The sequence below is a fragment of the Notolepis coatsorum genome (assembly GCF_963971535.1).
Source record: "Notolepis coatsorum genome assembly, chromosome: 11".
Taxonomy (NCBI): domain Eukaryota; kingdom Metazoa; phylum Chordata; class Actinopteri; order Aulopiformes; family Paralepididae; genus Notolepis; species Notolepis coatsorum.
In genome coordinates, this window is record NC_140175.1 from 71,791,941 (window position 1) to 71,818,740 (window position 26,800).

General features: G+C 42.0%; 2 protein-coding genes across 3 annotated transcripts in view; one reads left to right on the forward strand and one right to left on the reverse strand.

Annotated features, from left to right (window-relative positions):
- Positions 1 to 4,522, reverse strand: part of inip (ints3 and nabp interacting protein) — a 41,843-nt gene extending 37,321 nt beyond the window's left edge. Inside the window, exon 1 of the mRNA XM_084324591.1 lies at positions 4,459 to 4,522. Within this exon, the coding sequence (XP_084180717.1) occupies positions 4,459 to 4,474 (16 nt within the window). The 5' untranslated portion in view covers positions 4,475 to 4,522. The remainder of the gene's footprint in view (positions 1 to 4,458) is intronic.
- A 2,656-nt stretch (positions 4,523 to 7,178) lies between these two features.
- snx30 (sorting nexin family member 30) overlaps positions 7,179 to 26,800 on the forward strand; it is an 85,234-nt gene continuing 65,612 nt past the window's right edge. For both annotated transcript variants that reach the window (XM_084324589.1, XM_084324588.1), the window contains exons 1-8: positions 7,179 to 7,401; positions 8,373 to 8,582; positions 11,498 to 11,608; positions 12,976 to 13,134; positions 16,976 to 17,165; positions 17,552 to 17,751; positions 22,974 to 23,063; positions 26,583 to 26,735. In XM_084324589.1, the coding sequence (XP_084180715.1) occupies positions 7,243 to 7,401; positions 8,373 to 8,582; positions 11,498 to 11,608; positions 12,976 to 13,134; positions 16,976 to 17,165; positions 17,552 to 17,751; positions 22,974 to 23,063; positions 26,583 to 26,735 (1,272 nt within the window). In that variant the 5' untranslated portion in view covers positions 7,179 to 7,242. The remainder of the gene's footprint in view (positions 7,402 to 8,372; positions 8,583 to 11,497; positions 11,609 to 12,975; positions 13,135 to 16,975; positions 17,166 to 17,551; positions 17,752 to 22,973; positions 23,064 to 26,582; positions 26,736 to 26,800) is intronic.

The following is a 26,800-nucleotide window of genomic DNA, read 5'->3' on the forward strand; positions in this document are numbered from 1 at the left end:
CAATGATTAGTTTCGCTTCCTGCTCTCATTCAGCTCGTCCTGCACTCAATCTCTGGCTAACACAATCTAACACTCAACCTCTGCACTCAAAGGGTCTAGCGGAACCCCTTTTTCAACCTGAAGTCACCCCAGCCCGCTAGAACTGTGACAACTCCCGGTTATTTCTTCAATCAAACAGGCCGCCCTAATCAAATGTAAATAACCTGATTTGGCTCCTATTCAACCTCTCCTCCTACCCTCTCTTCCTAAATTAGCTGCTTCCTGACTCAACATCACCCCTGTTGTAAAAATAACTGCCAACCGTTACCTCACTCTACAACTGTCTTCTGCAATCTTCACCTCTGACCTCTACTTCCCCTGCACCTAACTGATTAGCTCCGCTCCGTCTTCCTGTCGTATAACCGCCCCTGTAACAGCTGTACACTCCTATCTTCTCCTCTGTGACCTCTCTCCTGTTGCGTCTAATCTCACCCCCTTCTTGACCCCCCTTGGGCCGTTTCTAAATTGCTTAGTAAAGATAGCCCGGGTCACTCTTGTGAGTTCCCGTGACCTAACCTAAAATTCTTTACCCCATGACCCCCCTGTAACTCAACAGAAGTTAGTCATTACACACACAAATCATTTATAATAACTGCTAAAACACAATCTTACATCAAAACAGCATCTAAACAAACCCCCTGTCACTAAATTATCCCACTGTGACCCAAGAATTTGGCAATCAATCTTAATATAAAACATCAACCTATGTAAATCAATGGCATTAAAGATATAACAATCTAACAGTATTTCAACATAGCAATGCAACAAAATACATATACCAACAAGCCTACACCTAAAGACTTGCAGCAACATTAATCCAACAGTGTACCAAAATCTGACATCTTAACATCAATGTATCCTATACATTTTAATTCAAGCTACATCTTAACTTCAGTCAAACACAACATCATTATTCTAAGCTTACAATTGTACACGTTACACAGATATAAACAATTACTCTTTCACACAAATCATTTAAGTAATAAAATTACAACCTAAGCATCACTCATTTCAGAAAAACATTATAGTGGTTAGTTCTCAATACTTCCTTATCCATACACGTATCTCACTCTGTAGAACATTTCACTCAATTCAGCCCATTTTTACTCCCAAACTACCGTTTATCTGTATATCATGTATGCAATAAAAGTTATGATGTATTGAAACGGGTGACTCCGTCTCTGGTCTGCCTCCCCTTAACAACTGTATGTTTTTAACTGTACTATTTTTAATCAATCAACTACTCATTCCCCCCTGGTTAAAAATATACCCCTGTGTATCAAAGACAATAATACAATCTACCCAGTTTAGCTGGTTTTATGAATCCCAGTTTACAGGCATGTATATTAAATCCTCTACACTTTGACAGGCACACTGCAATGTTCGCAACCTATTCTCAACTTCCTCCCTTAAACCAACCACTAACAATGTTACATCTCTTCCCCCGCGTACACATACTCGTAGTAATAACAACCATAAACAGAACCACTTCCAGATCACTTCTACAACATAAAGCAAAAATACCAACACTCACCACTGTCCCCTGAGCGAAATGAACGAAACAGCGATCCGCACATGCGCAGTAGCAACCGATGCGACTGTCACCATAACGTTGCTACGACAACCAAAATCTGCCACGACATCCTAAACATGCCACGACATCCTTAAACATGCCACGACATTCCTAAACATGCCACGACATTCCTAAACATGCCACGACATCCTACCGCGTCCTCTACTACTCCCCAAACATTATTTCCCATACTCTAATCATCCCATATGTTGCCCGCAATCTCACAAAACAGCCGCACGCAAGCTAAATAGCCTAGCCAGCCTCAATGCGAGGTTCCATGCGTTCCCGGAAGCCCCAAGTTATGCCACGTCCGAGATCCGTACATTCATTCAATCCGCTCAGCACCAATCTAACAATAAACAACTCACACATGCTTAAATAACAAACTACTTTAAAAGAACAAACTATCGTAAAAGAATCTAAAAACATTTTCATATATCAACGCCGTTACACAGATCAACACGATCATTTCTCCTACCCTTCTCTCCGCCTGGCTCCATAGTACCGTGAACGTTACACACTCTCCATTCAACACCATGACGTCATCATCATGTGACTTCTTTCATTCACGATACCCTCGTACACAATTGTTACCGCATCATATATAACCACTAAAACGACCACAATCACCTCAACGAACGCCACGACTCGCTCCCTAACAACAATTGCTCTCACAGTGTTTCGTAAATCTTTTCACATCGTCGCTCTAACATCTCTAGAATACCGCAGCTCCTCCACAGAGCTAAGCTAGTTAGCCCCAACTTCCAATATGATTCCCACGCAGCCGTTTTGGTCACCCGTGTTCCATAATAATACAAAAATACATTGGTATTCACTCATAGCTTCTAACATACTTCCATTCAAACTAATATATCCTTAGCAAAACAATGTCCCATTCATAAGCATACCATTCATTTGGCCACATTCATCCTAAACGCATTTCCTACCTCGCCCATTTCACACAATACTCTCCTATGTTCTAATCTCATGCACAGTATCTTCCCTCAAAGTGCTTCATATATCTACTGAGTCCGACTTGCTATACCCCGAGAAACCCACTCCATTCATGTATAGTAGCTCGTGGAGAGTTTTAGTAGCGCCCCTTGTCGGCTTGAATCGGAGTTTTATATGGCCAAATCGTGTGTTCGACCCTACTTTCCATTATTTCCTACTTGTAGAGCCCCTTGTCGGCTTGAATCGGAGTTTTATGTGGTCCATTGTCACCACTTCCATATCTTCTACTCCCCTCATTCCTCCACGAGTTTGATGTTCTTCAGATTTGGACCATAGCCAATCTGAGCCTAAATGACGTCGGATTAGTCTCGGTAATTCGCTTATGGAACGTCTTCCAAAGTCCATTGCTCAGTCGTACCGATTCTAAGTTTGGTTTCTATCTCGTTAAGCAACCTGGCCCGAACCCTCTAACCCTCGGCTGTGCGCAACTGAACCGTGGAACTATTCCCTGTACTACTCTCATCTCATATTCTCTGTACCTTGTTTCTATGTTATCTGTACCCTGTACTCTGTTCTCAGTACCCTATACTCTGTTTTCCGCACTCTGTCCTCTGTACTCTGTTCTCACCGTGGAACCAGGATATCCCGTACTACAATCACGGTTCTCTCATTAAACTCTTTACCTTACCCTATAATCTTCTCTTTAAGAACTGACTACTCCGCATTACCCATTAATGAACCATAGCCACTTCACAGCCCCTCTTCCCGCATATCTGTGACTATTCCCCGTTCTACCGCTCCACGCCGGTCCCTTCAAATATTTTACCTAAACTAAACTATATGCTTTGGATCACCCAAGCTTTTGCTTTCACCAGACAGACATACAGATCCATATACTTTCCCTCACTTAGGCCTGCTCTTGCACGTAGCCTCCTAACTCGACATCTTGTCAACCATTTTCCTCAGCGCCACCTAACATCAGCCCTAGCTTGTCCCTACAATATGACTAATAACTCTTCGTCGGCTGCCGCTCTTATATAATCAACAAAAAATTTGCAAGTTTCATCCTCCTGCTCACCTCGCATCTACTGCAATAAAACTCAAAACAAGCAGGTCGACAGCGGCCTCCTGTTTCTAATAACAACACAACCATCAAAAAGCTCATGATTGCCCCTTCACTGAACAACAAGTGCGCTGCCGTCAATTTTGGACATCCTAAATCTAACATCACCACCAGTCCTGTAAGTAAATAATACACATATCCACCCTGGGTCCTACTGTGGCTATACACGACCATAAATATTCCTATTCACCCCACGTTCCCCCATCCTCCAGAGAGCCACCACTGTGTACTGCAAATCCCCAACTTCCCGGCTCTTTTTCTGCGTGCTCATTATGTGAACAAATCAGAACGGGTCTTCGCACGGCACCAGATTGTCGTATATTCCTAAATGAATCTACTATTAATTACAGCACAATGAGGGTGCTAACTAGAGGAAGGGAAAGATCACAGTGTGATAGAAACAATGGTCCTCATCTGGACTCCCAAAAATAGCCAGTAGAGAATAAGTGTGTACAGCCAGACAACCAGAAGCTATGGTCCAATATTCATTTAATTGCAGCGTGGGCCGAGAGTGGAATAATGCATTAGTTACATACAGGAAACTTCAAGCATAATACATGATTGTACAAAAGGATTTGATGAGGTAAATCACAATAGCCCTTCCACGTTGGCTCTCTACATCAAGACAGTATTGTACATAAATATTAGTCATGTTATGTTAATGAACTGAGAATGTACTAAGCCATACACATGAGCACAACCTGGTCCTAAGGTAGGAATCTGTACATTTTACTCTAACCCAACAATAAGAGTCCATGATTCTACTCACATGTATGACGGCACATTCTCTGGTGGATTGATGGAGGCGCAGCCGGACCCCCCTGGAGACGGGACGGTGGGCTGGCCTCCCAACTAACTGCACTCCTCCAATACTTATAGTTTATCTGACTTCCCTATTCTTAACCTAGTTCCACCAATCACAAGTATCTTAAAAACAGGCAGTCCTCTGGTTAGGGTGTTATGACCCAACATGTCCTGGTGTGTGGGTGCCTGTAGCAGCCAGGGGTGGCCCCCTCCTTTTTGGACAGAGGGGGGGTTTGACTGTGGCCCCCTTTGAATGAATCAATCATTTTAACATTCCTTCTATATGGTTCTTCTTTGTAAGTTACTTTCTAATAGGTTACTATAATCTTGTTTATTATTCCAACATTGTTTTCATTCTAAACTAATATAATGCAATTATATTTCCTGTGACCTTATCTTGATTAGGCAACTGTCCTAACTGCTATACTGAGTCACCGTTTTCTGTGGTGTGTGACTGAGTAAACAATGTCGTCATGAGAGAGGTGTCGCCTGGTGGTTTTCAACATCGATGAGGTCTGATGACTTCAGACCTTTTAATAGTGCTTGTGTTGATATAACATTAACCCAGTATAGTCATTGCTCCTTAGGTTAATACTATTCAATCCACAAGAGCCATCCCAAAACCCCATCTACCAAACTGACACTTTGTATCACTCTATGAAAGGAACCAACTTCCTAAAAATGGTAATCTATTATTGTAAAGATTCAACCACATTGCTCTTGTCTCACAGAGGCCTCTCCGCTTTTGGTCTCTTCTGCTGTGCTCAACTGTCACATGTCTTAGAAGGTGTTTGGTTCTTTGGGGGTTTGGAATGGCCCTCTACAACTGGGTAAACAGCCCTATTATTATAGAGGCTTGGCCTGCAGGTTTTCTCCGGAATGTGCTCTGAGAGTCTATGTAATGCCTAAATTACCATCACTACAGATATTTTCAGTTTTCAGGGTTAATCTAACATTTTGATTATGAAATCTCAGTCAAGTATACCACATTATCATTGACAAACATATTTACAATTAGCATTTTATAAAGTAGAACTGTAATGTGTACTTTCTCAGTCAGTGCTAAGTGCAGTCATCTTATGCAGCATCACTTTTCACATCAAAACAAAAGTAGAACTGTAATGTGGACTTTCTCATATTATTAACATTGACAAACATATTTACAATTAGCATTTTATAAAGTAGAACTGTAATGTGTACTTTCTCAGTCAGTGCTAAGTGCAGTCCTCTTATGCAGCATCACTTCTCACATCAAAACAAAAGTAGAACTGTAATGTGGACTCTCATATTATTAACATTAGAAAATGCTAATTGTAATATGTTTGTCAAAGTAGAACTGTAATATGTACTTTCTCAGTCAGTGCTAAGTGCAGTAATCTTATGCAGCATCACTTTTCACATCAAAACAAAAGTAGAACTGTAATGTGGACTCTCAGGGAAAGATTACATTTTTTTTTTTTCTTTTTTTTCTTCGGGAAAGATCTACAGGGAAGGTCTCAAAGATCGACCAGTCGATCAAGATCGACGGGTTGGTGACCACTGCGTCTAACAGGAGCACTCATTCAAGGGTTCTACGACTATGCTCAAAGGCGCTAAAAACAAAATTACAAACATCTCAAAACAAACTGGTCAGACTACTGCTTGACCTTACTCCTAGAACCCACCTCACCCCTGCCCACTTTGACAACCTAGGATGGCTTAGAGTAGACGACAGAGTACAGCAACTTGCAATGGGCCTGGTCTACAAGATACACTACACAACCAAGGTACTCATGTACATGTCAAAATACTTCCCAAAGGTCAGTGAATACCACGATCACAACACCAGAGGGAGCTCCACAAATCATGTTAAACCCAGATTCGGCTCAAACAAGGGACTAAACACGTTTGGCAATTATGCCACATCAATGTGGAACGCCCTACCCAAAGCTGTAAAGGAATGTGAATCACTACCCACTTTCAAAAACACTCTCAAAAAACACCTAAGGGAGACTGCAACTCGAAACTGGCCCCTGTAAATGTCCGAACACAACCCCCTCCAATGTACAGTAAATTACCAAGTATGGTCTTGTCAATATTCCAATGTACAGTTTTGTTTGTACAGTTGTACAGTGTCCCCCACCCACCCCTCCTACCCAACCTCCCCCCACTCTTACCCAACCCCCCCCCCCCCCACCTCCAATGTACAGTCCCCCCCACCACCTACCCAATCCAATGTACAGTTTCTACGTCAAATGTATATACTTTTTTTTCTGGACTCTTTTTGTATCACAAACAGTACTGTATTTGCAAATCTGGTATGTCATAAATGTATAGATGTAGCAGTACTGTCTATCTGTATGTCATGTATGTCATATATGTTACGATGAATTGAAAATGGGGGACCCTGATGTAAACAAGACGAAAGTCTTTCTCTGGTCTGCATCCCCTTAACAATTGTATGTATTGAGCTGTACTGTACTGTACCCATTCTGCAATCTGTTAATAAAGTTTTCAATCAATCAATCAATCAATCAATTCAGTAGGTGGCGGTAATGCAATTTATTGGATGCCAACCGCCGTAAAACAAAACAGAAGAAGACCAATATGTTACATCCGGAGCTGCGCTGTGCAAGTCAGCTGACAGCTGTGCCTGTGTCCAGCCAGCGGGTGTAGCATCTGAAAAAAACCATAAACGAACCGTACCAGTCGCGGGAATCAGCGAGCAAATTCCTCATCGAACCCACTGCGGTTCTCCGACTCTTCCACGATGAGTGTCGGCGCTCCGAGAGGGCTGGCCAGCTCGGGGCAGAAGCCCATCACCGAAATTATCCACCCGCTGTCTGCCGCGGAGACGCCGCTGTCCCCCGGGCCAGAGGTCCCTGCTGCCAGCAGCCACATCCACCCTACCAGCGGAGAGCACAACAAGGTAACGGTAGCTAGCGCTGGGCTTCTGAAACCAGTGCACAGCTAAACAACAATGTACGGAAATGTAAATAAAAAAGGTCTATATTTGCGAATTATTATCCAGAAATTATGCTATCCTCAAGTTTGAAGTTTGAAGTTATGATGCATTGAAAATGGGGGACCCTGATGTAAACAAGACGAAAGTCTTTCTCTGGTCTGCATGATGCATCCCCTTAACAATTGTGTGTATTGAGCTGTACTGTATTGTACCCATTCTGCAATCTGTTAATAAAGTTTTCATTCAATCAATGTTTCCACGCATTGTGGGTGAAGTCACACCAAAATAGCTCTCTTCTCTCATTGTGGGCTGCAGCAGCTTACAGGCTCAATTTTGTCTGTCTGTTTATCTCCAACTTTGTCTAATAGCAGATCCTTGAGATTTCCCCACAATGCCTAGCCAACCTGAACTCATGTTTGTTGCAGTGGCCTGGGTACTCATGCATCATAGTTCATGCATGATGATGCAATGTAATTTAATGCAATGCATCAGGGCCATCCCGGCAGACATTACCCAATAATACAGGATGGCACCACAGTGTGGAAAGGACACTAGTCAGCGAGCTTTCAGCTACGCCTAGATTCAACCAGAGCAGACAACAATTAATTGGGAGCTGTAGGAAGAGAGGAAGGTATCAGCAGCACTTTTCTTGACACAATCTGCGGTTGTGAGAGCTGATGCACTCTTTCTAAGCTAATAAGAGTGTGTGTGGTTGAGAACAAGTGGCCTAGAATGGTGGGGTTGTGTCTGGTGTGTGTGTGTGTGTGTGTGTTTTATGTGCGCATGCTAAGCCACAGCGGTCTCAACAAGGGATCCACTGTGAGACATCAACAACAACAACAAGGGAATTCTATTGCTTCATTGTCTGCACCGTTCCCATGACGACATTCCGTTCGCATTTCTTTCACCCTGCACCTCTGTCCTGTCCTCCGTAGGAAGTGAGCCTGACCAATGGTACGCCGGTTGAGATGTCTAGCCCCTCCTCCGCCTCCTCGCTGCTCAACCAGCTGGACGATGACTCGGAAGTGGAAACGCGCAACCTCTACGTCTCCACGGAGACGAAGGACCTCTTCGCCACCGTCGACGACCCCAAGAAACATGTGTCCACCATGGAAACCTACATCACCTACAGAGTCTCCACTAAGGTCTGCTATTGGCTGCTGTCTGGGTTGCTGTGTCTAGGCGTGTTCCAATAGGCCCCCTTCACAGCAGACGTTTTGACATGTCATAGATGGGTAAACAACAATAACCTTTAATATTGGGTCCACTCCATTTTAGGTGTGGCAGTGCCGGGGCCCCTGCTTTAGTGCATGCTGGCTCACATATGGGTCACTGGCATACCTAAGTGGAACGGACTAATTATTAATGTTGTTGGTTACGGCTGTATTATTTTCCTTTATTCAGACAGTTGGAAGACTGTCCACACAGATGCAGGAGTGAAGGTTCTGCTGGGCCAGCAGCAGCAGTACATGTGGTGGGGTTCATAACCACTGCACCATCTCTGGGCACAATTAAGTTACAGCTGTGTTTTATTCATCTATGAAAACCTATGCTGTGAAAAGGGCCCATGGTCTAGGTGCAGAAATATGAGAGATTCACAGTTTGACGTGACTAATTATTTCTCTGCTGTAGGACAAAGTGTTGAAATGTCAGCATTAGCCAGTTGCCAAAACTGTGGATCGGGCCAAGATGTCTTTGGAACACACCAAAGACAAGTGGATCAAGTGCACAGGGTTCGCACAAGGTCCTTGAAGTGCGTAAAATGCTTGATCTTTTACAAAAAAAAGTCGAGGCCTGGAATTCCTTGAAAACAGCAAATTTTTTAACAAGGTGCTTAAAAAGTCCTTCCAATTCAAATAAACCATTCGCATTGAATGTTTTGTTCATCCATGATCAAATTGTTCTGAATCAAGAAATATATTTTTTGGTTCTGTTTTAATAAAATCTGACAATCTTGCGCGCTCCAACTGCTTTTCCTCATTTATTCGCGTGTTATGCTCTAGCTTGCTCTAGCTGGCAAGCAGGCCAAGAAGATGCTTAAAACACTGCATTTAAAAGTGAATTGTATCTTTCGAGTGACATCCTTGAAAATGAAAAACAGTGCCTGGAAAAGTACTTAAAAGTCCTTGAATTTAATTTTGAAATGTCTGTGGGAACCCTGGGTGCATGAAGATGGCAACCTGCCGGTTTGCCGTTCAGAGTCGAGACAAGAAGATGCATACCAATTTTCTCTCGTAAATTAATGGAAGCGAATATGGATCAGCTAGCTTAGTTTAAAAATCTGGGAGAGCTGATCCTCATCCGCTTCCATTTATTTGTCCTAAGCTAGGCTAGCTTGCAGCCGCATAGCTTTCTACTGAACGTACAGAGAGGAAATATGTATTTATCTTCTTGTCTTGACTCTGGAGAAGAAGGTAAGAGCATTTCCCATAATGTTGCCGTGTTCCTTTTTAATTACGTCAAATTGGCAGGTTGCCATCTATATGCACCTGATCCACTGGCCAGTGTCATGGTTTCCAGTGATTTCTCTTGTTCTCCCGTGCGTGGGTTCGATTTAGTGATCCAGGTTTTATGTGATTTTGTCAGTGAACAAAGATTTCACATCAGTTTTGTGGGGCAGGCCTCTTCCTACCCTGTTTGAATGCAGGCCAGATTTCCATTATCGTTGAAAGGCAGAATATGTCGCCCCTTCCAAAGACAGCTGCTAACATGCCTAAAATACCTAAGTTGTATTGTTTTCAGACTAGCGCTTTGGAGCTGTGTTTCCCCATACAGGGTTTAATTGTTGGTGGCCCACTGCTACAATATTGAACAGGCCCACCACAAATAGATTTCCCAGATTGACATTGATGATAATAACATGTAACATACAAATGTAATAATATAATGTCTTGACTTGCATGCACACGGTCCTTTCCACTGCTCACACTCTGTGTGTACTAGGGTTGGGTACCGCTCGCATTTGAACCGGTACCTGTGAATCGATACCAGTACCCTTTTTCGGTACTTTACTCTCTAAAAATGTAATCTACCTACCTCAGTTGTAAAAAAATTTGCTTGACCAGGTGTTTCCTCAGGTTACTTGTGTTACCCTGCCCAGCTTTGCATTTTGCGCTACAAATATTGCAGCGAGCGTTGTCTGCATCTAGCTTTGTAAAGTGTAACCACACTCGCAACCGTTTTCGGCTTTCCATTGCCCCGACTGCTTTGTTGTTGAAGTCAAATCCTTGGTAAGCGCAGAGGTGCGTTCCTGTTTGGCTGACTGGTTGCACTATATTTTAATGATGCCACGTACATGCGAGTCGAGTGCAGCGCGTTCTTGAGTGCACGCGCATGCACGCGCACATCCGTGCATGTGCGTGCACGCGCTCCTGCTCACAAAAGCTTGGTTGCACGTTGTGCAACCCCGTCCCATGAGCAACGCACATCTGGGTAAGCGTGTATTGTGCGCGTGAACGTTGACGTGAACATGCGGCACACTTCATAGGTTTCGTTTCGCGGTACATTATTTTTCTATTACCGAAATGTGGCATCGGTGGATCTCACGTGAATCGGTACTCGGTAGTACCGTCGTGATTCGGTCGATACCCTTAAAAGTACCGGATTCGATACCCATCCCTAGTGTGTACATTGCCTGTCCCAGCAGAACCAGGGGAAGCACTGTGGTGCCACATCATCTGCATGCTGTTTCACCGGAACTCTCTATGGCCAAAAAACTGGCTTAATCTGGCTTCTTGGCTACTGTCTCCAGGCACACCATGGTTACCGTCTCAGATGAGGTCTAAAACAAATATCACGGCTCAGTATCAACACCACGTGTTAATTGAAAGAGTCTTTAGCATTGAGGTGTCACAGATGTGGTTGTTAGGACGTGCAGGCGCACATGTGTGAGTTAGTGTGTTTGTTTGTGTGTATACAGTATGGGTTCGTGTGTGTGTGTGCTGTGTCATATCTATCATTTATTTAGCACACATTATTGTGTATATTGGGCTGCAGAGATGAATGGAGTCATATGCTAACCTCCAGTTTAGTTGATTTGTGTGTGTGTGTTTACTTTCAGACAACACGGATAGAGTTTGACCTACCAGAGTACTGTGTGCGGCGGCGCTACCAGGATTTTGATTGGCTGAGGATCAAGCTGGAGGATAGCCAGCCAACCCACCTCATCCCAGTAGGTCACATGACATGATTGGCCCATCCCAGATACACTAGGCAATGGTTCCGCAGTTAACACATCCACCGCCGGAAACGGCTTACGACGTGTTTCAAGGTCATGCAAATTCCGCCATTCCACGGCGTACAACGTTATTGAGATCATATTTCATTTTTTCGCCATGGTATTCATAATTCCCTCACCGAGCCTGGTCTGATACAGTGGGAGCCTGCACAACAGTGCAACGCTTCAATACCGCCGCCTGGTGGATGATCGGGCGAGTTACCAAACCGGAAATGGATCGAGTCGATCTCCGTGCATCTGGGAAATGCGTCCAGCAGGCACATATTGTTGCGGGACTCTAGACACACATCCGTGTATATGGATCGCTGCCATAACTCAATAATCGATATGATTTGGGCATTTATTTCGCCATACAAACCGGAAATTGATCTAGTCGATCACCGTCAAATAAGTGGGATCTTTTTCCTCCAGTCTCATCGGCGAACGGTAAGAGGACAGTAACGTTACTTTCAGCGCGATTGTTTATTATTGTTAATGTAAACTGCTCTGATCAATATATCACCCATACTACATAAAGCATTTACTGACGATCACGGAATTATAAACGACCCCCCCCCCCCCCCCCCGTTCATCCGCGCATGATGAGTCATAACGTTTAGGATCATGTACAGTTGACATTTTTTATATAGCGTGTATCGGCAACAAACGGCAGTTGATAATCAATCTATATATGCGTTTATGCCTATAACTCACATTCTAGGAATTACTGCAGAAAACGATAAAAACATATTTATATTCTAGACGTTATTTTCGTATGAATGAAAAAGTATAACGTTCCCACATCCTGAACGATAGATAATCGATGTTGAATGGGCCATAGTAATGTCAATTTAGCAATACAATTTAAAAAGTTATAGCCCCGCAAAGGAGGTGAACATCTCCATAGGCTTAGAGTGGTGGCAGAGAGTGGTATGAGAGGGGCAAACTGCGTGGCAGTTAATGTGTTTAAGTGAGCTACAGGGTAAAATGTCAAATGTTTCCTGGCAACAACGTTGTCCAGATGTGTTTAAAGAAATAATGGTGACTTGCTTCTTGGTTGACTGTCCCTGTGTCATCACTGTGATGAGACAGCCATCTGTCACACCTGCTCTGCTCTGTTCTGTTTTGCTCTGCTCTATTCTGTTATGCTCTATTCTGTTATACTCTATTCTCTTATACTCTACTCTGTTCTGTTCTGTTATATTCTGCTCTGCTCTATTCTGTTATGCTCTACTCTGCTCTACTGTACTCTGTTCTGCTCTGCTCTACTCTGTTCCGCTCTGCTCTGCTCTATTCTGCTCTGCGCTCTCCTGCTCTCTCAGCCATTGCCAGAGAAGTTTGTAATGAAGGGAGTAGTGGATCGTTTCTCGGAGGAGTTTGTGGAGACGAGGAGAAAAGCGCTGGACAAGTTCGTGAAGCGAGTAGCTGACCACCCAGTCCTCTCCTTCAACCCCCACCTCAACGCTTTCCTCTCGGCTAAGGTACACATCACACACAGACACGCACACACAAAGAATGAAACAATTGATCAAAGAGGGGAGGGCCGTACATTGCTAGTGTTTTCCATCACATTTAACCAGGATAATCAGGTTTCTTTGGATTATTTGAACATCTGGGTGAGTTATGAATCACACACACACACACACACACACACACACACACACACACACACACACACACACACACACACACACACACACACACACACATGCATCTACACACACATGCATCCACACACACATGCATCTACACCACACACACGGACACAGACACACACGTGTTTGTCAAATTCCTAAAGGTCACATTTCATTTTCTCGTTAAAACTATAATTGATGTTTTGCAAAATGAAATGGAGTGGGGAAACAAGGCAGCTTTGAACACAGCCTTTCTCTATCTCTCTGTCTCTATCTCTCTCTCTATCTCTCTATCAGTAACAACACTCTTTATTTATCTCGTTAACATGAGACTTTCCTCCCTGTTGACATGGTGGAAACGTTGGTCACCGCCATTTACCAAGTAGCTTGTGACAGATTCCCAGACGCACACAGACGCTCCTCTCCACTGTGTCTGGTCTTCTAGGGTCGTAGCGATCTCTGTACAGATTTGGAAATTCAAAAGAATTGACGTTGAATTCAGTATAAAAATAATGTATTAAAAACTATCAATGATTCTCCTTCCCTCTTTCTCTTCCATATATATATATTAGGGCTGTCAGTTTATCGCGTTAATTAGATTAATTAATTACACAGCAAATTATCGCGTTATGAAAATTAACTATTTATTAAATTTTTCTTTTTTTTTCTTTTTTTTTAAAGTTTTTATCTCATTCATTCCATAGAAACGTAGGATACACATTTACAGACTTTTTTTTAATTGGTCCATTTGCATGTTCTTGGTATCTGATTCTAGGGACATCTATGGATCTCAGGGAATGTATTCCCAATGTCAGAAATACTGTGTCTGTTACTAGGCTTGAGTAAATTGTAATGAACCAAATGAGAATATCAATAAATTTTTTTTTAATCTTTGACTGTGAATAACACCATGATAATATTGACCATACCTGAAAAATCTAAGCAAATTAATAAATGGAAGATGATTAAACGGAAGGTTTTGTAGATACAGTACTGAATTCTGCCATCCGGAGACATGCAATTTGAAATATGATTATAGAATATCAGGCATAAAATGGTTATGCGATTAAAATGTGATTAATTAGATTAATTAATTACAAATCCTGTAATTAATTAGATAAAAAAAATGTATTGCCTGACGGCACTAATATATATGCATGTCCACATATGCCTAATCTATTATTAGACCTCTGTAGTATGAATACATTATTTGTAACACGTAAAGAATTGAAAATCTAGCTTTGATCTCAAAATCTGAAACCGAATCTGAAAATGTGTTACACGGTGTTTTCCCCTATATTGTAAGCATGTTGTTGAAGAAAAATCCTGATAATATTGGATATTGGAATTACACCACTTTATATTTATTGGCAAAGAATTTGCACTACAACCCATACCTCAGGACACCTTACTGTAAATTGTACCTAAATTGTACCTCATCCCATTTCTGCTCTGCACTATATATAGTATATTGTATATTAGTATATTGCATAGTATATTGTATGGTAACCCAGGCCCTGTTTAGACGGAAACGCTAGCAGGTGAATCCGCAAAAATATTTTCGGATGTGCCTTTTGTTTATACGGCAACAGCGTTTTTACGGGGAGAATCCGCAAAAAAGTGAGACCACCTTCCTGGGTGGAATTCCTAGAAACGATAAACCTTTGCGCTATCATCTAAACTGTCAAACCGCATAAAACTATGACGAAAGGGTTGTCAGGGCTCTCGTCGCGTACTGCTTACGTCACAGGCATGAGCCAGTAGCCGAGAAGCGTAAACAAAGCATGTCTGATTCTATCCATGGCGATCACCTGAAGGCTACGTTGACTTTTAAATACACAAGAATCAGTCCCGCGGCTATCGCAACTATTAGTGACTGGAGCCACTGTCTGTGAGTGACTCTGCTTTGGTCCAATCACATTCCCCCACCCACAGTCTGCGAATCAGAGGCAGAGTAGGGCGGGTCTTCACAGCACGGTCATGTGACATCTGCGCCAATCGTGTGACAGCGGGGCTCCGTCGTCTCGAGTCTTTACAGCCTCGTCTGCACGCAGAATTCCATCCCAAAACACTAGTCTAAACGCAAAATTAAAAGTGAGACCGCAAGACGACTTCTGCGGTTTCTGCTGAGACTCTCTCCGTCTAAACATGGCCTCAGTTACTGCTATCCTGCATTGAACATTGTACATATGTACATACTGAACACTTGTGTCTACGTACGTGACTTCTATTTTTTACTTTTACTTGCTATACTTATTTTATTTCATACTTATCTTTTGTCTAGCACAGTCTCTGGAGCGTAACAGAAAGAAGTATTTTGTATAAAAGTATTCTGTACTTCTGTATGACAACTATTAAAGAAACTTGAACTTGAACTAATGTGTGTGTATTTATGTGTATGCATGGTATGTAAATAATAAGGATCCCAAAGTGCTACAGGGTTAAAACAGTAAAAAAAAAAAAAGTAATAATTATTAACACTTTGTGTGCCGGAAAACGCTTTACAGCGTCATTCCCGGCCATGCTCAAGTTGCCGAAGGACGCTTTACAGCGTCTTTAATATCAATATTTCAAAAATCTGTGATCGGATTCATATTTCCCCTCCGCTGGCCTGAGATCCACCAGGAGGACCCACTGAGCTCTCTGGCGGTTCAGGAGCGCCATCTGGTGGCCGATCGGCACAATCGCCAAACAGGAAGTGCTGTGGAGGTTGTGCTGGTCGGCCATATTACTTCCGGGCACTCGGTTTGGCTGCCGGCACTCTGGCTCGTCACAATATATAGCGATCCATTGCCAATAACTCGATAAACAACATGATTTGGACGTATATAATATTATACAAGCTGGAAATGGTTCATCAGGATAAACATCCCATAATCGAAAACGGTCTACACCACGCTGATCGTCCAACGGCGCGAGGAAGATCCGGTAAGATTCAGCGTTATTTTTGAACGTGTTCCATATAAACTGTTATGATGAACATATGACCCACACTAGATGAATGATATAACGCTGCCCACGGAATTATAAACGATCCCCCGCCCATCCGGTCATCATCAGATCATACGTAGATCATTCTAGAAGTACGTCCAATTGAAATTTTTTATATCGCCCCGATTGCCATCAAACTGTATTTCATCATCAATATAATGCATTTGGGGCTATAGATCACGTTCTGGAGAAAGCTGCAGAAAGAGATGAAAACATACTTATACATTAGACCATACTTTACTATGAATATGTGAATGAAAAAGTTTAACGTTGCTACACAATGAACAATACATATAGGACTTTGAATGGGCCCTAATAATGGCAATGTAGCAATAGAATTTAAAAAGTTATAGCCATGCAAAGAAGGGGTACTTCTCCATAGACAAATAGAGCTGGCAATCTATGGTATATCATGAATTTAACCCATGGCACCCAAAGTGTTAATAATAATAAAATAAAATACAGAATAAAAATGAAAAAAATAAAACATAGTTAAAAACATAGTATAAACAGATAATTTAAAACAACGGCACAAGAAAAAATTTAATCACACGAAATAGCTAGCAATCAAAGGCCTTTTGAAATAAGAAGGTTTTCAGGCCTGCTTTAAAAGAGTATGTGGGATTTTGTGACTTGTGTGTCTCTTCATGTACAACATTGTGTGTGTGTGTGTGTGTGTGTGTGTGTGTGTGTGTAGGACCTGAACAAGCGGCAGGGCCTGGCGTTGCTGACTAAGGTGGGGGAGTCGGTGAAGCAGGTGGCTGGAGGGTACAAGCTGCGGGCGCGGCCGGCAGAGTTCTGTGCCATGGGAGAATACCTGGACACATTCACCCAGAAACTAGGAACGATAGACCGCATCGCTCAGAGGATCCTCAAAGAGCAGACGGGTGAGAGAGAGAGACCGGTAGAGAGGGTGGAGAAAACGGGAGAGAGAGAGAGACATACTGATGGACAGAGAGAGGCTGGTAGAGAGAGGATAACGCAAAGTGACTAACAGAAAGGCAGAATGATATGCAGACATACAGGCAGGCAGGCAGACCGACTGATTGACAGACAAGTAGACAGACAGACGGGTAAGCAGACAGACTGAAAGACAAACAGCTAGATAATATAATGTGTATACTATGTACTCTCTGTCTCTGCCCCCTGTATCCTCCCTCTCTCCTCTCTCTCTCCTGTATCCCCGTCCCTCTCTCCTCCTCTTACTCCCTCTCTCTCTCTCTCTCCATCTGACTCTTTCCCCTGTACCCCCCCCCCCTCTCTCTCTCTCCAGAGTACTTGGCAGAGTTGCGTGAGTATGGGCCAGTCTACTCCAGCTGGGCGGGGTCGGAGGAGGAGTTGCAGCGCCCTCTAGAGAGCGTGGCAGGCAGTGTGGGCTCGTGTTGCGGTGCGCTGGAGGACATGAGCGAGAACATGAGCCAGGACTTCCTGCCCGTCCTGCGAGAATATGTCCTCTACATCGACTCCATGAAGGTTAGAGAGACTGGACACACACAGTATATTAATGGTAGGGCTGTCAATCCATACATTTTCTAATGTGGTAATTGCATGATTTGCTTGCGTTAATCGTGTTAACACATATTAAAAGATATGTAGCAAATTGTGCCTGTAGGGGCTGCAGTCAAGTTAAAAAGCCTTCCATGCCGTGGCTTGTCCCATGAACACTTTTAAGGATTTGAAAACAGTTTTTCGCCTTTGCATTCCTCAGGGGTGTATGGCCGAACATGGTCCTTGACAAACATTACCAAAGAAAATGTTTTTGTATTTGTTATTTGCATGGTCCGACCTGTGTGCGTTGGAACTTGATTGAATGCGACCCAAAGCTGAAAATGCATTTGCCAGCTCCTGGGTTTAGAGCAGGGGTAGGCAACCCTAGGCACGCGTGCCTGCATAGGCATAGGCACAGGGGGCAGCAAAAAAAAATAAAAATAATTAAAATTAATTTATTTTTATTTTTATTTTTTGCTTTGAAATATTATAGTGAAATATTTTGCACTGTTGTCGCATTTATCTTGTTGAAATCCTCCCACAGGTTATTTTTACTACCACATATTTAATTGAGACCCTTTATTTGTTTAATATTTCAATTTAGCTGGAAATACATTGCTACATCATTCAGTAACATTTGCAGAGCCTTATAACAAAAACATTATTACGGTCACCATTGTGACCAGTGGGATTAATCAACAAATTGTATTATTTATTTTTCTATTTCATTGAACATTGCACATGTTAAAAGCCATTTTTTTCTCAAAATGTGAGTATTACCAAGTCAACTTGTGTTCTTAAAACAATGACAATAAACATAGTTTTATTAGGTTGAAATAATGTGGCTGTGTACTTATTTTTCTGTTAACTTATTATGGATTGAAAACTGAAAACCTTAATGCACAGTAACTGAACTCAATATTTTTAAGTTCTGGTAACTTATTATTATATTTTTTTTACAGTGTAGTCTTGCGATCAATCACAACGTATTTACACGATATACCTCACATTCACCCTCCATTCACATCCTGGTGTTCTCCATTAGGCCTGTAGGTGGAGCTATGACAGCACACGTACAGTACACACACCAATGGTGTGTGATGTGTCCAAAAATGAATGGGCAAATGTGAGTGAAATGGTCGCACTGTATGCAGCTGTTTGTCTGCATTGCATCCCCCCCCCCCCCAACTCAGATTTAGGGTTGATACAACATCATAATAATATTGTTAATAATAACAATAACAATAATGATGTAATAATGTACAAATTATTATTAAAAAGACCTGATTATGAGAAAAAGAAATTACGATGCATGGAATATTGTTGAGGCACACTAGTTACAACTATATTTCAAACAGGCACTCCATGTCAAAAAGGTTGCTGACCCCTGGTTTAGAGGAAAAGACTGTTACAACATCAGCGTGTGTCACTTCCTCTTGTCTCCCTCCTCCCTCTCTCTTTCTCTTGCTCTCTCTTTTTGTTTCTCTCTTTCTGTCGCAAAATGTTTTGGTTGACCTTTATTATGTTGATTTGACCCGTGTGCTATGTTCCACATTTCTGACCTCTATTGTGTTCTAATCAGTGGTGGAAGAAGTACACAGTTCCTTTACTTAAGTAACAGTAGAACTACCCAGTTTAACCCTTTCACTGCCACACTACCAAATGGTTAACCCTTTCACTGTGACAATACAGAAGGTTAACCCTTTCACTGTCGCATGACAAAGGGTTAACCCTTTCACTACCACACTACAGAAGGGTAACTCTTTCACTACCACACTATAGAAGGGTAACTCTTTCACTACCACATTACAGACGGTTAAAAGTGTGGTAGTGAAGGGGTTAACATTCTGTAGTGTGGTAGTGAAAGGGTTAAATAGTATTCTGGTATAAGTAAAAGTCCTCCATTCAAAATTCTACTTAAAGTGACAATGTGTTTTTTTTTTTTTTTTTTTTATTATAATTTTGTATTAATTAACACTTTGGCTGCCATGGGTTAAATTCATTATCAACCGTAGGTTGCCAGCGCTATTTGTCTATGGAGAAAGTCCCCTTCTTTGCAGGGCTATAACTTTTTAAATTCTATTGCTACATTGCCATTATTAGGGCCCATTCAAAGTCCTATATGTATTGTTCATTGTGTAGCAACGTTAAACTTTTTCATTCACATATTCATAGTAAAGTATGGTCTAATGTATAAGTATGTTTTCATCTCTTTCTGCAGCTTTCTCCAGAACGTGATATATAGCCCCAAATGCATTATATTGATGATGAAATACAGTTTGATGGCAATCGGCGCGATATAAAAAATTCCAACTGGACATGGTTCTAGAAGTTACTACACGTCATCTGATGATGGCCGAGGGGGCATTTATAATTCCGTGGGCAGCGTTATACCATTCATCTAATGTCGGTCATATGTTCATCAGATCAGTTAGTATAGAAGACATTGAAAAATAACGCTGAATCTTACCGTATCTTCCTCGCGCCGTTGGGCGATGAGCGTGGAGTATACATTTTCCTATTATGGGATATATTTTTACCCGGTCCATCTCCAGCTTGTATAATGGTATATACGTCCAAATGATGTTGTTTATCGAGTTATTGCCAATCGATCACCGTGTAGCGTGACGAGCCAGAGTCACATGAACTATAGCGAGCGCCCGGAAGTACTACGGTCGTCATGACAACCTCTATTCAACATCCTGTTTGGCGATTGCGCCGATCGGCCACCAGATGGCGCTCCTGAACCGCCAGAGAGCTCAGTGGGTCCTGCTGGTGGATCTCAGGCCAGCGGAGGGGGGAAATGAATCCGGTCGCAGATTTTTGAAATATTGATATAAGGACGCTGTACAGCGTCCCCCGGCAACTTTAGCATGGCCAGCAAAGATGTGAAAAGACGTGTCCCGGCACTCAAAGTGTTAATCATGTTTTGGAGGCCGTACGGAGCAAACTGAGCCCACTGGTGCTTCAACGTGACACTCGCCCCCAGCCTCAAATGGTCTGGTGAGACGCAACACTAAGCCATACTTAGTTGTAAATCAGAGGAGCTTTGCTTAGTGTTGCGTCTCACCAGACCATTTGAGGCTGGAGCAGCAGAGGTGAGTGCCGTGTTGCAGAGTTTCATTCATTAACACATTGGATGCCAAAAACGAGTATACTCGTTATTGCCCGCCATGCGTTGTGCGCCAGAAACGAGTTAACTCGTTTTTGGGATCAATATTTCATTTTTTCGCCATGGCATTCATAATTCATCCAGCCTCCCTCCGGGACTGCAGCTGGACCCTGTCTGATATTGCAACGCCTCAATACCGCCGCCTGGTGGATGTCGGGCGAGTTACTCCAAGCCAAACCGGAAGTGGCGCTCGGTGCATCGAGGAAATTCCTCCGGCAGTAATATCTTGTAGCGTGGATCTAGATACACACTTGAGTGCATGGGATCGCTTTCGAAACGCAATAATCAATATGATTTCGGCGTTTATTGCGTCATACAAATGGGAAATGGATCTAGCAGATCGACGTCAAATAATTGGAATATTTTTCCTCCAGTCTCATTGGCGAACGGTAAGAGGAATATAACGTTATTTTCAGCCCGATTGTTTATTAATTTCACGGAAATCCATCTGATCAACGTATCAACCCATAGTAAGAAAAAACGCTACTGACCATCAAGGAATTATAAACGACCCCCCCCCCCCCCCCCCCTTTCCTTCACGCATGATGAAGCATAATGTATACCGATCATATACATTTGAATTTTTTAATATAGCGTGTATAGGAAAGAAACGGCAATCGATAATCTATCATATGCGTCAGGGCCTATAACTTGCGTTTTAGGAATTAATGCAGAAAACCTTAAAAACATACTTATATTCTCGACGGTACTAACACGACGATGTATGAATGAAAAAATATAACGTTCCCACATCCGGAACGATAGATACCCGATGTTGAATGGGCCATAGTAATGTCGATATAGCTATAATATTTAAAAAGTTATAGCCCTGCAAAGAAGGTAAACATCTCCATAGGGTTACAGCACTGGCAGACTGGGCATAAGGATGGGTACAATGCATGGCGGACAATGTGTTAACGGAAAAGACACATTGGCACTTTAAGTAAAAGTGGAGATGTATTTGATTGAACGTACTTAAGTATCAAAAGTAAAAGTGCACATTCTATATGACTTGTGTGACTTTCCACCTCTGGTTCTAATGACATACTATGTTCTAAAGACCTGGTTTAAAAAAAAAGATTTGGCCTCAGAATTGTAGAATATATATATATATGGTGCTATTTCACCAAACTGTACACTTTGTTCTCTAAATACTACTGGTACTTTTACACATATGATGTGGGAATGCCCCACAGTCAAAAGTTTCTGGGAACAGATAACTAATTATCTATCTAAAGTATTACAAAAACATATTCCCTGTTGTCCCAAATTTCTTCTCCTTAATGATGATGATTCTTTAGCTTTAAGTATTGTTCAGAGACGATTTTGGCTGGCAGGAAGTACTGCTGCAAATATTTTTTTGGCGCTGCGATGGCAAGCTCCACACTCTGCCCTTTAATCACTGGAAACAGTTATTAGCTGATGTTGTAACAATGGAGCTTTCTACAGCTAGATTAAATGGTGCAAGCTATCAAACAATAGATAGCTGGAACCATATTCTCTATCAAGTTAGGACATTTACTATATAGCTAGCAGGACATAACTAATTATATCTGTATAATTCCTTTTATTTTTTATTTTTTTTTATTTAAATTTTTTAATCTAAATTTTTTGGTCTTTGTTGAAATCTTTGTTCAATTTTTCTTCTCAGGCCTATGACGGGGTGGGTTGGGGGGGTGTTACTATTATTATTATTATTATTATTATTATTATTATTATTATTATTATTATTATTATTATTATTATTATTATTATTATTATTATTATTATTATTATTATTATTATTATTATTATTATTATTATTTTATTTATTTTTTGTCAACGGTGGTTGGTGCAGGGGTTAGGGGGTAGGAGTTTTTATTTTAAATGAGGCAAGGGGCAAGCCAATGTGTGTAATTGGCAAATAATTTAAATTTATGTTTTATGTGCATTGTATGCCTGTGCCTTTTCTTCCAAAAAATGAAATAAAAATATATATAAAAAAAAAATTGTAGAATATATTCTATGTTCTAGCGTCTGACACTGTCTGTTCCAGAACGTTCTGAGAAAGAGAGACCAGAGCCAGGCGGAGTACGAGGGACGACTGGAAGCAGCCGTCCTGAGAAAACAGGAGGACAGGACACCCGTAAGACTCTCTAATACATCTCTAGTCTGCTCTCTACTGAGATTCTACCCCCTTTTTTTTAATACAATAATTTTATTGGGTTTTACAGTACACATTTCAGGTTTTCATTGTTGTCAGTTATTCTTAATTCCTTTTCTCCACAAGTTTATACAAGTATACCCCCTCCCCCCTCCCCTTTTCTCTCTCTTAGCATCTTTGAGTCTGTTTTTACTGTTGTCATATAGAAATAATACGTACATTCATTGGTACCTCCAGTAAAATAGCTCGTACATAAATAAAAATAATTGAAAAGAAGAAAATAAAATAAAAATAAATAAATGACATCTTTATAACACCTTCAATGACGTGCCTCCGCTCTTCCCCGGGGTCTGGGTCACGACTGACCGCGGGAGAGAGCGGGGGGACTCATCCTATAGCAGCCCTCCTATATCTTCCCTTATCAGATAGTCATTAAATGGTTTCCATATATCCTCGTAAACCTCTATATTGTTCCTGAGGATATATGTTATTCTCTCCATAGACATGCATTGTGCCATGTTCTTAATCCAAGCACCGATTGTGGGTGCGTCTATTTTAATAATAATAATGCATTCTATTTATAAGGTGCCTTTCAAGGCACTCAAGGTCGCCGTACAACAATTTAAAAACAGTTAAATTCACAATCGCAATCCATTAAAATATTTAAAAAAAAAATTGAAAGCTATTGTTCTTTTTGCCTGCAGTATAGCAAAATCAATACATTTTAATTGTTTGGTTCTCAGGTTGAGATTTACTGGATATAGGTGTAGCAATATCATTTTGGAGTCTAATGGGATATTCACTGACAGGACATCTTTGATTTTATTCACCACCTCCCCCCAGAACTTCTTGATTTTGTCACATTCCCAAATACAATGTATAAAAGTTCCCCGAGCCTCTGTACATTTAAAGCAACTGTCTGGTGTGTTGCTGTTATATTTATTCAGTTTGACAGGGGTTATATAAGTCCGCATCAGCCATTTGTATTGAAGTAGTTTTAAGCTAGTGTTGGCTGTTTGTATCTGAGCCTCCTCGCATGCTCTGTTCCAGTCCTCGTTTGAGATCTCCTCTCCCAAGTCCCGCCTCCATGCCTCCAATCTAGATATTGACGTCTCATCTGAACCAGATACAAGCCAGTTATAGAACATTGATAACAGGCCTTTGCTATTGCAGTTCTTGATGATAATTTTTTCTAAAGATGAAAGTGTAGGAATTACCAGTGAGTGGTTTTGCAGAGAGGAAATGAAACTTCTCAGTTGCAAGTATTTAAAGAAATGCTTCCTTGGGATGCTGTATTTTATTGATAGTTCCTCAAAAGACATCAAGACCCCCTCTTTGTAAAGGTCAGATATTTTACTTATTCCTTCTTTTGTCCATAGTTTGAATCCGGCATCCAGTTTGCCTGGTTTAAATGAGATGTTTCCCCAGATTGGGCTGAATTGCGACATGGAGTTGTTTATTTTCATACATTTCTTTACCTCATACCATACATTAATCATGTTAAGCACTATGGGGTGTGTAGTATGTTTTCTTAAATATTTTGGCTCAGCTGAATACATGTATAAATGTAGTGGTAGTTGCATTGGGTATGCTTCCACTTCCATCCATGATGGAGGGTCTTCCTTAGAAAAATAAAACATTACAGTTCTCAATTGTGCAGCCAGGTAATACCAATGAAGGTTAGGACACGTCAACCCCCCTGCATCAAATGGAAGGTACAACAGAGATAGGCGGACTCTAGGACACTTCTTACGCCATATAAATTGAGATGAGAGACGCAATCTTTCCGAACATTCCTACCGGTGGTGCCAAAGGGATGTTTTGAAATAAGTATAGGAAATTTGGTAGTATGGACATCTTTAGTATGTTTATCCTCCCTATCACAGAGATGGGCAAGATCATCCATCTCTCTATGGATTTGAATACAGAGTATCATAGGTTCATAATTTATTGATGCTATATTTTCTATTTGTGGTATTATTTTGATGCCCAGATAGGTGAAACTGTTCGAGAACTTGGAAGGGAATTCTTGTTGGTCAGCGGTTTGTCTCTCATTGTCATTAAGCAGCATAAGTGATGATTTTGAGGCGTTCAGTTTATATCCGGAGATACTACCGAACTGATAAATTATATCAAGCAGTGCGGGTATCGATGTGTCTAGGTTTTTTAGGAACAAAATGACATCGTCCGCAAAAAGGGAGATTCTACCCTTTACTAACACTTTCATTTGCACATGTCTGTCCTACCAAGGCCCCTGTATTTGTAGTCCTCCCGTGCTCTCTGGCACTTTGTATTTGTAGTCCTCCCGTGCTCTCTGGCAGTTCGTATCTGTCAGTCCTCCCCTGCTCTCTGGCAGTTTGTATTTGTAGTCCTCCCATGCTCTCTGGCAGTTTGTATTTGTAGTGCTCTCTGGCACTTTGTATTTGTAGTCCTCCCCTGCTCTCTGGCAGTTTGTATTTGTAGTCCTCCCATGCTCTCTGGCAGTTTGTATTTGTAGTCCTCCCGTGCTCTCTGGCACTTTGTATTTTTATTTTTTTTTTATCCACTTTTTCTCCCATTTTCTATATTTTCTCCCATCCCAATTTCGTATCATCCAATTCAACCCTCCCCTGTCACGAATGCTGTTTCTTGCCTCCCACAAGCCGGCTGCAATGTGGACTAAGTCATACATAGCACAAGTCCCCTCCGGTACTTGAGGTAACAGCAGTCGCATCTTTTCACCTGCGCAGCTCGATCTCTCAGTGGCGAGGAGTAACGCGTGGGAGGCTCACGCTGCCCCCGACACTTCCTGATTCTACTGCGCAGGCGCACCAACCGACCTGTAGGAGTCGCTGTCCACAACGCCCGATCCCCACCCATCAGTTTCCCACCCCCTAATACGGCCAATGTGTATTAGTATGAACGACCAGCTAAACTGAAAGCAATGTGGAGCGCTGGGCTCGAACAGGCAAGCCCAGCGTCTCCGTCATTCTTGGCGAGCGCCTTGCCCACTACGCCACATAGCCGCCCTCTGGCACTTTGTATTTGTAGTCGTCCCGTGCTCTCTGGCACTTTGCATTTGTAGTCCTCCGGTGCTCTCTGGCACTTTGTATTTGTAGTCCTCCCGTACTCTCTGGCAGTTTGTATTTGTAGTCCTCCTGTGCTCTCTGGCAGTTTGTATTTGTAGTCCTCCCGTGCTCTCTGGCAGTTTGTATTTGTAGTCCTCCCGTGCTCTCTGGCACTTTGTATTTGTAGTCCTCCCGTGCTCTCTGGCACTTTGTATTTGTAGTCCTCCTGTGCTCTCTGGCACTTTGTATCCGTAAGTCCTGGAGTACGTCTTACTGTAGCTCTGTATGTCCTCCCATAGGTGCCTGCAGTTATAGTCCTGTCTCCTAGCTGTAGTTTATAGCCCATGTTTCTAGATGCCAGTAGTTTTTGTGTGTTTTGAGTTCTATATCATTTCCTTTTAGGCCCCCGTAGTCCGGTCCTCTATGGTAGTCTCTCTCTCTCTCTCTCTTTTAGGTGCCGGTGGAGGTGGAGAAGTGCCAGGATAAGGTGGAGTGTTTCAATGCGGACCTGAAGGCCGACTGGGAGCGTTGGCAAAGCAACAAGAGACAGGACTTCAGACAGCTGCTCACTGGCATGGCCGACAAGAACATCACCTACTATGAAAAGGTAAACACACTGCTGTTATCTCCCAGCTGCACTTAAAAAGGTCATATCGGGAAGACATCCAATTG